The 12,876-nt window shown below is 43.4% G+C and overlaps 1 protein-coding gene across 47 annotated transcripts in view; it reads right to left on the bottom strand.

Annotated features, from left to right (window-relative positions):
- ank2 (ankyrin 2) overlaps positions 1-12,876 on the bottom strand; it is a 217,994-nt gene that overhangs the window by 39,549 nt on the left and 165,569 nt on the right. For all 47 annotated transcript variants that reach the window (XM_062981284.1, XM_062981289.1, XM_062981302.1 and 44 more), the window contains 4 exons: positions 11,534-11,738; positions 2,689-2,785; positions 1,850-2,078; positions 558-683 (listed from right to left, as the gene is read on the bottom strand). In XM_062981284.1, coding sequence (XP_062837354.1) covers positions 558-683; positions 1,850-2,078; positions 2,689-2,785; positions 11,534-11,738 — 657 coding nt within the window. The remainder of the gene's footprint in view (positions 1-557; positions 684-1,849; positions 2,079-2,688; positions 2,786-11,533; positions 11,739-12,876) is intronic.

Below are 12,876 nucleotides of genomic sequence, written 5' to 3'. Positions count from 1 at the left end.
CACAGAAAAGAGCATTTAGCCAGCCAGAATATCCACAGAATGGAAAAAGAGTAATTTGCATATCACCATTAATGACCTTGGAATGCATTTCTTTCAATCCGTGCTGTTGGTTGTAGCTGTATATATGAAAAATAAAAAAGTGAACATGTGGTTTGTTGTTGTGTAATAGTGCCCCCCACCTGCCCCAATGGGGCTTCAATGTATGGATGTTAGGAGGAGAGTCAGCATTATGATAAGGAACAGCAGTAAAGTTTAATGCATACTTCTCGGATTTTTGGAACCTAAAGACATAGGTTTTGAAAATATTCCAATATCCTCTCAAACATGCCACCAGTCTATATACAAACAAGGAATGTCAGTTCTACTTCATGGCATTCATGGTACCATGGATGCAGCATCTAATCCATGGACATTTGTCACCATGGTCTACTACACTATGAACCTAGCTTTTTTTAGATGGTGTCTCCAAAACATTATTCCTGCTGCAAAATGGTCGATGTTTTCAATGGCCACCCAAGAGTAAAGGCCAAGTCCCAATACACACTCCAATATATTACCTTGACAAACAATGGTAGTCTATTTTCTTTGAAGGCATAAAAACTGAATATGTGGTGTTGGCCACTCTTTATTAATGGCACTAGATTTCCAAAACAATCCACAAAGATGGGTTTTCCTTCTAGGACCTGTATATAATTAATAATGAACATAAACAACAAAATTAATGGTCACATTCTTATAATTGTTTGTGTTGACCAAGCTAGAATTCCTTATAACGTTATTTAATTCATAGAATGGACTTACTTCAGCATTATAATACTATTGGTGTACTCTGCTAATATTTAATTTTAAATTGTAATTATAACTTTTCTGAACTTGTGCAATTTTACATTTGTACTTATTCATTTCAGTCTAATTTTAAACATGGGGCTATTAAGGGTCTGAACAATATTCTTTTGGGGATTAAATAATCTTATTCTATATCAGATAACGTAGAACATTTTATAACAGTAAAATTAAGAAAGGGCCATTGTTTGATTACAAGAAAAATTGTTCTGGATACAGGAAAAACTTGAGGCTTTGATCAATCAGAAACTAGTGGATGTGGAAGTTGGCTAACTGGTATCCCTTACAACACACTCTTTGTGCATGTTGCAGGCAATGTTTTTGTCTGCACAGCTTTTCATGGAAACTACACAATAGCCAAAACCTGACTATTTTGTAAGGAACAGTTCCTCTTCCCATGACCAAAATCTGTAGAGTCTCTTAAGAGCACGTCTGTGCCTTGAAAAACATTGCATTCAATCAGAAAAAAATTGCAAACTATGAAGGGCAGAAAAGCTAAACACTTAAAAAACACAGCAGAAGTGCTGCATGAAACACATTATCAATCCTGAGTGTGAATGTAAAAGATCACTAGACGTGCATCTAGATAGTTGGTGAATCCTGAATAAATATTGATATTTCTAGTGGGTAATTGAAATTGATATAATATTGATATTATACATGCCACTCAGCATTATAATAAAATGATTACACTCTCAGAAAATGTTTTAGGATAGTGGTCCAATTCAGAAAACAGAACAGGCTTAAATTTTGTGCAATAGTTTTAATTTGGATTAATAATTTGAGGATTCCCATTTTCTCAGGAAACAGAATACATTTAAACATATAATCTATACAAGTATGATTATGCATTTACTACATTGCCTATTTTGCACCTAAGACTTAAAAATAGTTAATTTTGTCCTTCATTGTGCTCCTCATTTCTGAATCTAAAAAGGAAGTAGAAACTGGTTTTAAACATATATAATTTAATGAAGAATTGATGATGTATGTCCTTATACCGCACCTCTACATCCCGGCTTCGAGCAACTTCAGAAAAGTTTTCTTGTTGTTCTAGAGTTTTATCAACCTTATCATCTGTCATGCAAAAGCATCTTAGTCGGGCTTCTATGGGATCTTGAGATTTGGCAAATACTACAAATTTGGCCATGTAGGGAACACAGATGATCTCTCTATAAACTTGAGATGCAAAGGTAACAGATTCATGCATTTGTCGACAGTCTATCAACCAAAACCTGTAATTACATAAACAGTTAAAATAATTATAAACTAAGATCAAATAAGGGGAAAACAGATCAGAAATTTTAAAAGAAGTCCAGAATCACATAAAAATACTGATTTCAAATATTTTGTATACTAGTTGATAGAAATACTTAATGGCAAAACTTTTAAAACACAGCTTGGAAAATCTACGTTTTTGACTACAACTCCCAGGATCTCTCAGACAATGTCCCAAAAAATTAACAGAAGTAATTTTATGTACAGATTCTTCATTGGGTTTGAAACAGGCTTTACAGTAGACCTGAACTAATTTTCTCATATGTATTGTGGTCCCACTCCCCAATTTTTGTGCACCATTTTCAGGGACTAAAACAGCTGTCACGAGAAGGAGAGATCACGGACATGCCCTTATACCAGCACAGTGGCATGTGGCGACATCTGGACCCAGCCCTGTGAGTTAAGTGAGATGTTTGTGATTGGATATGACATGAACATGGTAACAAAGGTATGACATCCTTATACTTTCGCCACTTAACTTAATGGACTTTAAGCTAGTCAGTGGATCATACATATAAAAGATCCATTGTGTGGAAACATTAAAATATATGTTTATAAATGTGGTACCTGGCAGACACATTTGTGGTGAAGGAAACACATTCATTGACAAATGTTAATGGTGTTGTTCCTGTAATGTCTTCCCACTGAGCAGGTGTTACTCCACCTAAAAGAAAAAGAGAACAATAGCAAAAATTTCAAAGAAATTAGAGTTTAACATATAATATTACTGTTATCAAAACATTTCCAGTTGTCTCATATCAATGTCTGTTAGAATATAAATATGATTGGTTTCAGACATGAACTTTTTAATTCAGAAGACAAAAATATGCCCACTATACAGATGCTGAAAAAAATGTGTATATTTTACAGTTCTAAACAAAATTATCTTCTATCAATTCATGTGTGAAACTGAACATAAAATGGCATTCATATTTTTAAATAGTTTTTATTGATTTTAAAAATTTTCATACAATAATTACTTTTATCACATAGCAGATATATAATGTATCATGCAATACTTGCATCATTTTTTTATATCTATTGTTGATTTATATCCACTACAATGTTAACATTTGTCCATCTATATTTCTTCACCACTGTGTATCCCCCCCTCCCACCCCGAGCCACTTCTTATGTATTGTCTAACCAAAATCTCATTTCTTCCTGAGGCGGTAGCCCTCCATCCCCTTTTTGAAGTCCTTTCTCAATAAATTTGCCCCATACATCTTCAAAATCATTTTTTTTTCCATATCCCTCTTTTAACTTTCAATTTGCAAAAAATCCTTTAATTTACTAAAAAAAAAAGAAAAGAAAAGATGGCACTCATATTTTAAAGGACAAAATTGTCCACCATTAAATCAACGAATACTTTGATATAATACTTTTTCTTATTTTGAACATTGTACTTAAATCTTTCCTTGTATTTCTTCTTGAATATGTTTATTATTTATTTATTTATTTATTAGCGACATTTATATCCTGCCCTTTTCACCCCGAAGGGGACTCAGGGTGGCTTACAAGTTATATATACATACAATAAATTATATTATTAGTATAGCACAATATAAGCACTAGATAAGCATTATATATTATTATATTGTACTATACGACTATATTGCAATATTATTAGTAATATTGCATGTAATATAAATATACAATAATAATGTATTATCAATATTATATGTATATACAATATATTCTAATATTAGTATAGTATAATATGAGATTTATATGTTATAATATTGTTAAATTAATACAGGAGACATGGTGGAAAGATGTCTTCCTGCCCCTTCTTCTTCATTCTGGTCAAGAATGGCAGTTAGACTTTGTGGGGGGGGGGGGGGGGTGCTCCCATTTGATGATATAGGAGACATGATGGAAAGATGTCTTCCTGGCCCCTCCTTCTTCATTCTGGTCTAAAATGGCAGTTAGATCTTGGGGGGTGGATGCTCCCATTGATGATATAGGAGACATGTTATGTTGTTATACAATAGATTCTCACTTATCCAACATAAACTGGCCGGCAGAACATTGGATAAGTGAATATGTTGGATAATAAGGAGGGATTAAGGAAAAGCCTATTAAACATCAAATTAGGTTATGATTTTACAAATTAAGCACCAAAACATCATGTTATACAACAAATTTGACAGAAAAAGTAGTTCTATATGCAGTAATGCTATGTAGTAAATACTTTATTTACGAATTTAGCACGATGTTTTGAAAGGACAGATTGCTTACCTGTAACCGTGTTTCTTCGAGTGTACTCTGTGAATTCACACTAATGGAAAGACTGCACCTGCGCAGGCTCCAACGGATACTCTTCCAAGCTAAAGTTTGAAATTTGGCGGTAACCCCGCCCCTCTCCCCAGAGGGTATAAGAGGCGCCCTCCACGCTCACTCCCCAGTTCCTACGCCGCAAAGGCGATGAGAAAGGGAGAGGTTTGCACGTGGGGAAGGAAGGGCGGGATTGTGTGAATTCACAGAGTACACTCGAAGAAACACGGTTACAGGTAAGCAACCTGTCCTTTTTCTTCGTGTACTCTGTGAATGCACACTAATGGAGACTAGTAAGCTGAGGTATAGGTAGGTGGGACATAGCAAACCCGACAACGAGTTGAATGTCCAAACAACACCTTTATTTAAGCACAAGGTGCAAAGGCAAGTGCAATGGTAAAAAACGCAACAACATACAGTGCAGAACAGATTCTAGCCATTAGGATTCAGAATGTAAGGCAATCACAGCATTGCATGTCAACAGGAAGCAATAGTCATAGTAGGAATGACAGAGGCAAGTACAATAAGTTTCCCTGAACGCAGGTACTGGGAGGTAGAAGTATCGAGGAAAAAAACACAGCCTCGAGAGAAGTAAGGTGCCATTCCAGCAGTAATCAGGCAGTTGAGAGAGAAACATAACAAAGTGTAATGGGTAAATATAGTACACAAGCACTAGATTGAAAAACAACCAACATATCATGTCAATACACCTTGAGTGACATAAATGAATTTGGAAAGAAGGCAACAAAACTGGCTTTGAGTAAAGCAAGGAACGTTAGGAAAGGCAGGAGGAAAGGATGGACCTGGCGAAGGCCGAGTCCCTGAGGTTCTTTGAGTCCATCCTGTAGTGTGAAACAAAGGTGGATGGGGTAGACCAGATAGCCGCTCGACAGATGGAGTCGAGAGGGATGCCCCGCAGGAAGGCAGTAGAAGTAGAAAGACCCCTTGTTGATCTAGGGTGGATCGAAGGGGGCGGCGGGTGTTTAGCCAGCTGGTAGGCCAGTTCAATAGCCTGAGCAATCCAGTGTGAAGGTCTTTGAGAAGAAAGTGATTCGCCCAGCTTATGGGTAGCATAAGCCACAAAGAGTCTAGGCGACTTATGTATGTCCTTAGTTCTGTCTCTGTAGGAGAGGAGAGCTCTTCTGACATCCAGGAGATGAAGTTTCCGTTCCAAGGCAGAAGAAGGGTTAGTAAAGAAAGCAGGAAGTATGATATCCTGGTTAAGGTGGAAGGCGGAGACCACCTTAGGCAGGAAGGTGATGTCCAGGCGAAGAACGGCCCTGTCGTGGTGGAAACGGAGGTAGGGCTTGTCCACCCAAAGGGCAGCCAACTCCGACGGTCTGCGCGCGGAGGTGATGGCAACTAGAAAGGCAGTCTTCCAAGAGAGAAGGTGAAGGTCGGTGGAGGCCATGGGTTCAAAGGGGGCTGAAGCCAGTTGAGAAAGGACGGGTTCAAGGCTCCACCCAGGGGTCGGAGGTTGAACTGGAGGTCGGAGATTGTTGTAACCTTGAAGAAAGGTCTTAATGAGGTTGATAGAGATAAGAGAAGGTTGTCCTTGACGTTGGAAATGCCAGGAGAGAGCAGCGAGGTAGGATTTCATCGAGGCCAGAGAAAGTTGACGATCCGCAAGAGAAAGTAGGAAGTCCAGAACTAGCGGGATCGAAGTGGAGGAGGGATCGACGTCTCGGTCCCGAAGGAAAGTTTGAAACTTAGCAAGCTTGTAGGCGTAGGCCCTTGACGTAGCCGGCTTATGAGCAGCACGGAGGATCGCCTGCAGGTCCAGGTGGAGAGAATTTATGGAAGTATCCTCCAAGCCGTTAGATGTAGGGACGGAACGTCGGGGTGGAGCACCTGCCCCTTCTGCGAAGATAGGAGATGAGGGAGAGTCAGGAGAGTGCGAGGGGACCCCGCGCACATCCGGAGTAGAGTTGGGTACTACGGTTGGCGTGGCCATGCAGGGGCTATCAGGATGGCCGATGTCGGCGTCAGATAGAGTCTCTCTATCACCCTCGAGATCAGAGGGAAAGGAGGAAAGAGGTAGACGGGTTCAAGAGTCCAGTAAAGAAGAAACGCGTCTCCGAGACAGCCCGGAGCCGAGTTTGGAGGGAGTCTCACTCCGAAGCGAGGGAGCTGAGCCTTCGAGGGGGAGGCAAAGAGATCTAGGGTTGGCCAACCCCAGTCGTCGAAGACGGATTGCAGGACTTCGGGATCGAGATGCCACTCGTGGGGGGAAGTCGTTATTCTGCTTAGAGAGTCCGCTAGCGTGTTTTGGGCACCCGGTAGGTGAACCGCTGAGAGGGTTATGTGTCTCGCTATGCACCATAGCCAGATATCCATTGAGAGAGCCATGAGCTTCCTCGAGCCCGTACCTCCTTGTTTGTTGATGTAGTACATGGCTACTACGTTGTCTGTCTGGATTAGAACAGTCTTGTGGGGAAGAAAGCGAGCAAACGCTCGGAGAGCTTTGAAGATTGATAATAGTTCTAGAAAGTTTATGTGGTGAGACTTCTCTTGGGCGGACCAAAGGTCCCTGACAGTGAGGTTCGACATGTGAGCTCCCCACGCGAAATTGGAGGCATTGGTCGTGATGGTGACTGACGGAAGTGGGGAATGGAAGGGAAGTCCCACACAAACATTCGCCGGGTCCTGCCACCAACGAAGGGAGAGGCGAACTCAGTCCGGTACCGTGAGAAACATCGAGCTCGGGTGCCGATGGGGTTTGAAAGAGTCTATGAACCATCTTTGAAGAGGTCTGAGACGCAGCCTGGCGAAAGGGGTGACCATGACCGTGGAAGCCATATGACCCAGGAGGACCTGGACAGAGTGGGCTCGAACCCTGCAGTTGCGGAGGAGGAGAAGAAGGTGTTGCTGAAGGGCTAGGAACCTGTCCTTCGGCAGGGAGGCAGTTTCCGCGAGGGAGTTGAAGAGAGCCCCAATGAAGCGGATTTCTGTGGCCGGGAGGAGCTGGGATTTTTCGGTGTTCAACTGAAGGCCCAGCCGTTGAAGAAGAGAGAGTTTGAGAGACGTGGATTTGAAGGGACGAGGGGTCAGATGCGACGATCATCCAATCGTCCAGATAAGGGAAGATCATTATGCCCTGTTTTCTTAGATACGCTGCCACAACGGCGACCACCTTCGTGAAGACCCTTGGGGCCGTAACGAGGCCGAAAGGGAGAACTGTGAACTGGTAAGATTGTCCCAGGAGCTTGAAGGAGAGGAAGCGTCTGTGGGATCGGCGTATCGAGACGTGGAAATACGCGTCCCGTAAGTCTATAGAGGCAAAGTAGTCTCCGTGTCGGAGCATTGGAAGAATGGAGGCCACCGAGACCATTCGAAATTTTCAAGGCAGAATGAAAAGGTTTAAGGCCCGTAGGTCGAGGACGGACCGAAGACCTCCGCCCCTCTTGGGAACCGTGAAGTATCTCGAGAAGAAACCTCGAGTGTCCTGCCCGGAAGGAGAAGGCCGGATTGCGCCCTTCGCTAGAAGGGAGTCGACCTCGGAGCATATCTCCGGTGAAGGGTCGGTGTGGAGGATGTGACCCGTGGGGGGCAAGGTTTCGAATTCCAAGGCGTAGCCGTCTCTGACAATGCGGAGAACCCAGGCATCTGAGGTGATAGACTCCCATTCGTGGTAGAAAGGAGCTAGACGATCGCGAAAAGTGCAGAGAGGAGAGTTCGGGTCGGAGCTTAAGAAAGGCATGGCAGTGGCAGTAGTAGCGAAGGTAGAAATGACCCCGGGAGAGTGGGCGTCAGGCCCGTTGTTGGGGCTGAGGCATAGCTGTAGCACCTTTGCCTCGATTTTTCGAGACCTGGTGCTGACGGCGAGGCTGTTGCTGATGACTGTGCTGACTCGAGCTCGACGAACGTCGAAACGGTTGGTGACGAAAAGGCTGAGGGAAATGACGGTATCTTTGAGGGAACCATCAGGTCCGTTGAGCCTGGGGCTGATCGTGCCAGACTTCGCTGCGAGGATCTTGAAGTCATGGTTGGACTTCAATTTGTCATCAGTTCCCGAGTTAAAAAGTCCCAGGGTGTCGAAGGGGAGGTCTTCGATCACTTGTTGAGAGGAGATAGAAAGTCCTGAGGATCTAAGCCATGCATGTCGTCTGATCGCAACCGCGTGGGCAATCATCTTTCCGGCGGTATCGCCGGTGTGCTTCGCCATTTTGATTTGATGGTATGCAAGGGAGTCCGCCTCCTGCTGGAGGGTTGAGAGAACTGAACGGTCTTCGTCAGAAAGTGTGGCGAAGAAAGGTTGGGCCTTTTCCCAGAGGATCTGTTGATATGTGCCCATACAGGCTCCATAGTTTGCCATGCGGCAAAGGAGGAGAGCACCGGAGTATAGCTTCCGGCCTACTGCATCAAATCTCTTACCCTCCCTGTCGGCAGGAGAGTTAGACTGTCGACCCGAGGATTGGGAGGCTACCATGGAGTTTGGGTCAGGGTGATGCTTGAGCCATTCCAAGGCTTCATCATCGGTTTGGTACCAGGCCTCTATTTTTTTTAGAGGTTGGAGGTATCGAAGATGGGGTCTTCCAAGATGCCTGGATTATGTCCAGGAGGTAAGGAAGAAAAGGCAGCAAAGTGGCTGACGGGGCTTGAGCCTGGACCCTCTTGAAGACGGGGTCGGTGATGGCTTTTGAGGTTTGTTTAATTTCCATCCCCAGAGCGTGTGCCATTCTAACCATTTGGTCGGAGAAAGCCCGGATATTATCCGTCGGGGAAGGCGGGTCGACCTCGTAGGCGTCGTGAGGTGGAGAGAGGTCGAGGCCGAGGGAGACGACCGAGGCCGAGAGGATCGACTCGGGGTGTTCGACGTCGAGGTCATTCTCCTCGGCCCCTTGAGGGGACTGGGGAGGAGAAACAAGCGCAGAGTCCTGTTGAGGTATCACCTCAAGAGCAGCAGCGGGCTGTGGGCAAATGTCCTTGGAAGCAGAGGCCTGGACGGCACGAGCAAGGTGCGTCATTTGCCTACCCCTCTCAGGTGTTTGAGCCGGCGGGGAAAGTTCTTATTGTGACGTCTCATGGGCCATGTAGTCCCCTTCCTAGTATTATTGTGGCAGACGAAGAGGAAAACTTGGGTTTCCCACCGTTTCAGCCAGAATTGGAGCCCTTGCACCTGCAAGATGTTTGCCCACAAGAAGTCAGCCAAACAAGCCTTGAGCAGAAATCTCCCCGTTCTCTCGCCGGGATAATTATAATCGAGATAGAGGCGTTAGGGAGGCGAATCGCCGAAGCGCCAGAATCGCTGCCAGACAATTAGCTGATTAAGCCTGTTTCCCTTGGGAAATCTTAAGGAGTCATGCATCTGGACACAGTATGGGTTTCGCTTCTTGTTCCCCAGGGAAAGTGTTCCTTGGCGGGAAAACAAGATCCTATATAGGTGTTTACCCGCAAGGGAATCCTTGCGCAGTCAATTCGTCAGCTTCGGGAGTGAGATCGTGTGTGGACTACGCTACTCCAGTTCCCTGTTTCCAGGACCTTGCCACAGACCTTGTTCTAGTTCCAAGCCTGCCTTGTCCCCGGATCTTGCCACGGACCTCGTTCTTGCTTCTTGCCTCTTGTTGCCACGTATCAAGCCTTGTTTGCCAAGAATCTAGTTTGCTTCCAGCCTTGTTGTCAAGCTCCATTGGACTAAAGGACCCTGTCATTTCCCCACACTTTGCTTGGCAAAGTGTGTGTTTTGGTTATTGGATTATAACTTTGGACTCTAATATCACATATTGGACATTGTTTTCCTGGACTATATTTGACCTTTCCTGAAAGGTCTACTTCTGAACTATATTCTTCACTTGTTTTTATTGACTTTATATATTCCTTTAATAAAGATATTAGATAGAATCTGGCCTCTGCGCATGGTTATTGGTGCTCTGTAGCCTGGGTCCTGACACTTGTCGAGCCTGAGGGCGTGAGGGCGCTGGCTGAGGAACTTTAATAACTGTCCTGACCGACCGGTCGGGAGAGACTTGAGCGCCCGCATCTGAGGACTAACCATGAGGAGAAGAAGATCGGAAGGGGAGGATCTCCTGGAGGAGGCCACAGAAGAGGGGACGTCCTTCTTAGAAGAAGCGGAGGAGGAGGACCTCTGGGTCATTCGCCTCTTGGCTGGAGGCTGCTTCGACGCGACCCTTATCGATTTTCCCAGCGTCGGTGGAATCGGGCACACAGCTGCCGAGTCAGATTGGGCTCGCCTGGATTCCTCCTGGGCCCTCTTAAAGGCAATTTTCATGGTGGAAGAAGATGGCGGCGAAGCTAGACGGGATCAAGTGGAAATGGCCGAAGCCATAGAACTCGAAGTCGATGAGGGTCCCATTTTGCCCGACCTGGTCGAAACAGTGGCTGTAGTCACCGTGCAGGGCGGTTTGGTTGGTTTAGCCCTCGAGGTCTAAATACCGACGGAGAAGGCCTGGACGCCATCGAGGCCGAAGTGGAGGTAGAAGCTTCAGGAGCAAGAGTCTTCTCGTAGAGAGCTGCTCGAAGTCTCGCAGCCCTATTTCTTCGAGCCTGAGCTGTAAAGGCCAGGCAGGTACCGACAACGTGACTTGGCACTTAGCGTGGCCGTCGGAATCTGGAATTTTAGCGGCACGTTGAGTGCACCGCTTGAAGCACGTAGTCGACATAGGAACGAAGAGTCCGAAGTGAGCTTTGCGGCGGAAAAAAAGGAACTGGGGAGTGAGCGCGGAGGGCGCCTCTTATACCCTCTGGGGAGAGGGGCGGGGTTACCGCCAAATTTCAAACTTTAGCTTGGAAGAGTATCCGTTGGAGCCTGCACAGGTGCAGTCTCTACATTAGTGTGCATTCACAGAGTACACGAAGAAAAAACATTGACTACAAAAATGCATTGGATAATCCAGAACGTTGGATAAGTGAGTGTTGGATAACTGAGACTCTACTGTATTTATAGAATTAATGATTAGGAAAAGAGTTTAATTCTATCTGAAATACAGTAAGATGTTTTGTAAAAATTCATACTTGCATTAGTTGTGTTCCAAGGTGCAAAATATTAGTTCAATGCAATTTAGTTTATTGCAAATTGTAAACACAGACTTTCCAAAAGGTCCCATGCATTAGTAAACATTATTGTATATGTTTAGCATTTTGATTGGATTTACAAAGACATTTTTCAGAAACTTACCTGTAATGCTGCATAGTAATCTTAAAGTGGGTGCCTCATTCCCATATCCATTAATCATCATATCATTGGAGGCTTTGGGAACAGAAATAGTCATTGTAATAGGTTTGTGAAACTTTCTTCTTCTAGGTTCCAATGTGACAATAGGGCTTAATGTGGCTTTGTTGCCTAAAATCTTCTTTACAAGCTCATGATGCATAGGTTGGGCCTGTCCAAAGAGAGAAACAAAATTAAGATAGAGCTTTACAATAGCTAACTAAGTTAAGTGATCATCTGTGTCCCAGCTCATTTGCCCAGGTAATGTTTTCTGTTAGAATTCCATTTGTTGATGGCAGATTTCCACTAGTCTTCCCTGACCAATTTCAATTAAACCCAATAATCATAGCAAGAGGAACCTCCCAAACAAGGATTCTATGCTTTCAAAAAACTGCAAGGAAATGGAAAAAGCTGATATTACTTCTAAGAGAAATCACTGAACCTCTTTGAGGTACAAAGATCACATTGGACAGCTGCATATCGTACATAACTTAAAAATCATAAAATGCTTTGTGAACTCATAGTTCTTCTATCTGCCAGGAATCCTTTCGTGTGTGTACACATTCAGACTATTTATGCCTTCTAATTTTTTTGTGACTTACAGCTGACCTATAGAACTATAATCACTCTCTTGAGAAATGGTCAGCTAGAGAAAACAGAACTAAATTGCTTGCTAAATGTCTTAAAAACAAGGTTATAAATGTTGCAACTCAGATTATTTATCTATACCTATATCTATCTATCTATCTATCTATCTATCTATCTATCTATCTATCTATGAATATTTTACATTCAAAACATATTTAATTGGGAGTGGTGGACTTTTTAAAAAAATAAAGAGTGAAACTATGTGTGTATGTTTGTAACTGTTAAATATATAAGAAACGAAAAGCCAGATTTAAAAAAATTCCTCAAGTTCAAAATTGATTAATTTATCATTTCCTGTTTTTCATCTGTGTCATGATCAGGATAGGATAGGGTTTGCTTTAGTAAATCTGCAGTAATACACTGGCTTAAATTCCACAGCTAGTTCCATTTAATTAACTGTTGAATTGTAATTTGACACCTGAATCTCACTTATTCAACAGCTCTACTCTAACTGCAGCTAGTAATTAAAATTAAGCCACTAGGACTATTAAGAAAAAAACAATATAATAGAAGAAAGGAAGTGTGGCCCTTGCCAATTACTTTCAATTGGGCTGAAATTGTCCCAGAAAAGTTAGTATGTGATACAGTAGAATTATTTCCAGGTCTTATCTGAAATAAAGGGGACACACATTGTTTTCTCTTGTTGTGTATTATTTCATATA

Source organism: Anolis carolinensis, chromosome 5 (assembly GCF_035594765.1).
Source record: "Anolis carolinensis isolate JA03-04 chromosome 5, rAnoCar3.1.pri, whole genome shotgun sequence".
NCBI classification, from domain to species: Eukaryota; Metazoa; Chordata; class Lepidosauria; order Squamata; family Dactyloidae; genus Anolis; species Anolis carolinensis.
Note: the sequence above shows the minus strand (reverse complement) of the source record. Positions and strands in the feature narration are given on the sequence as shown.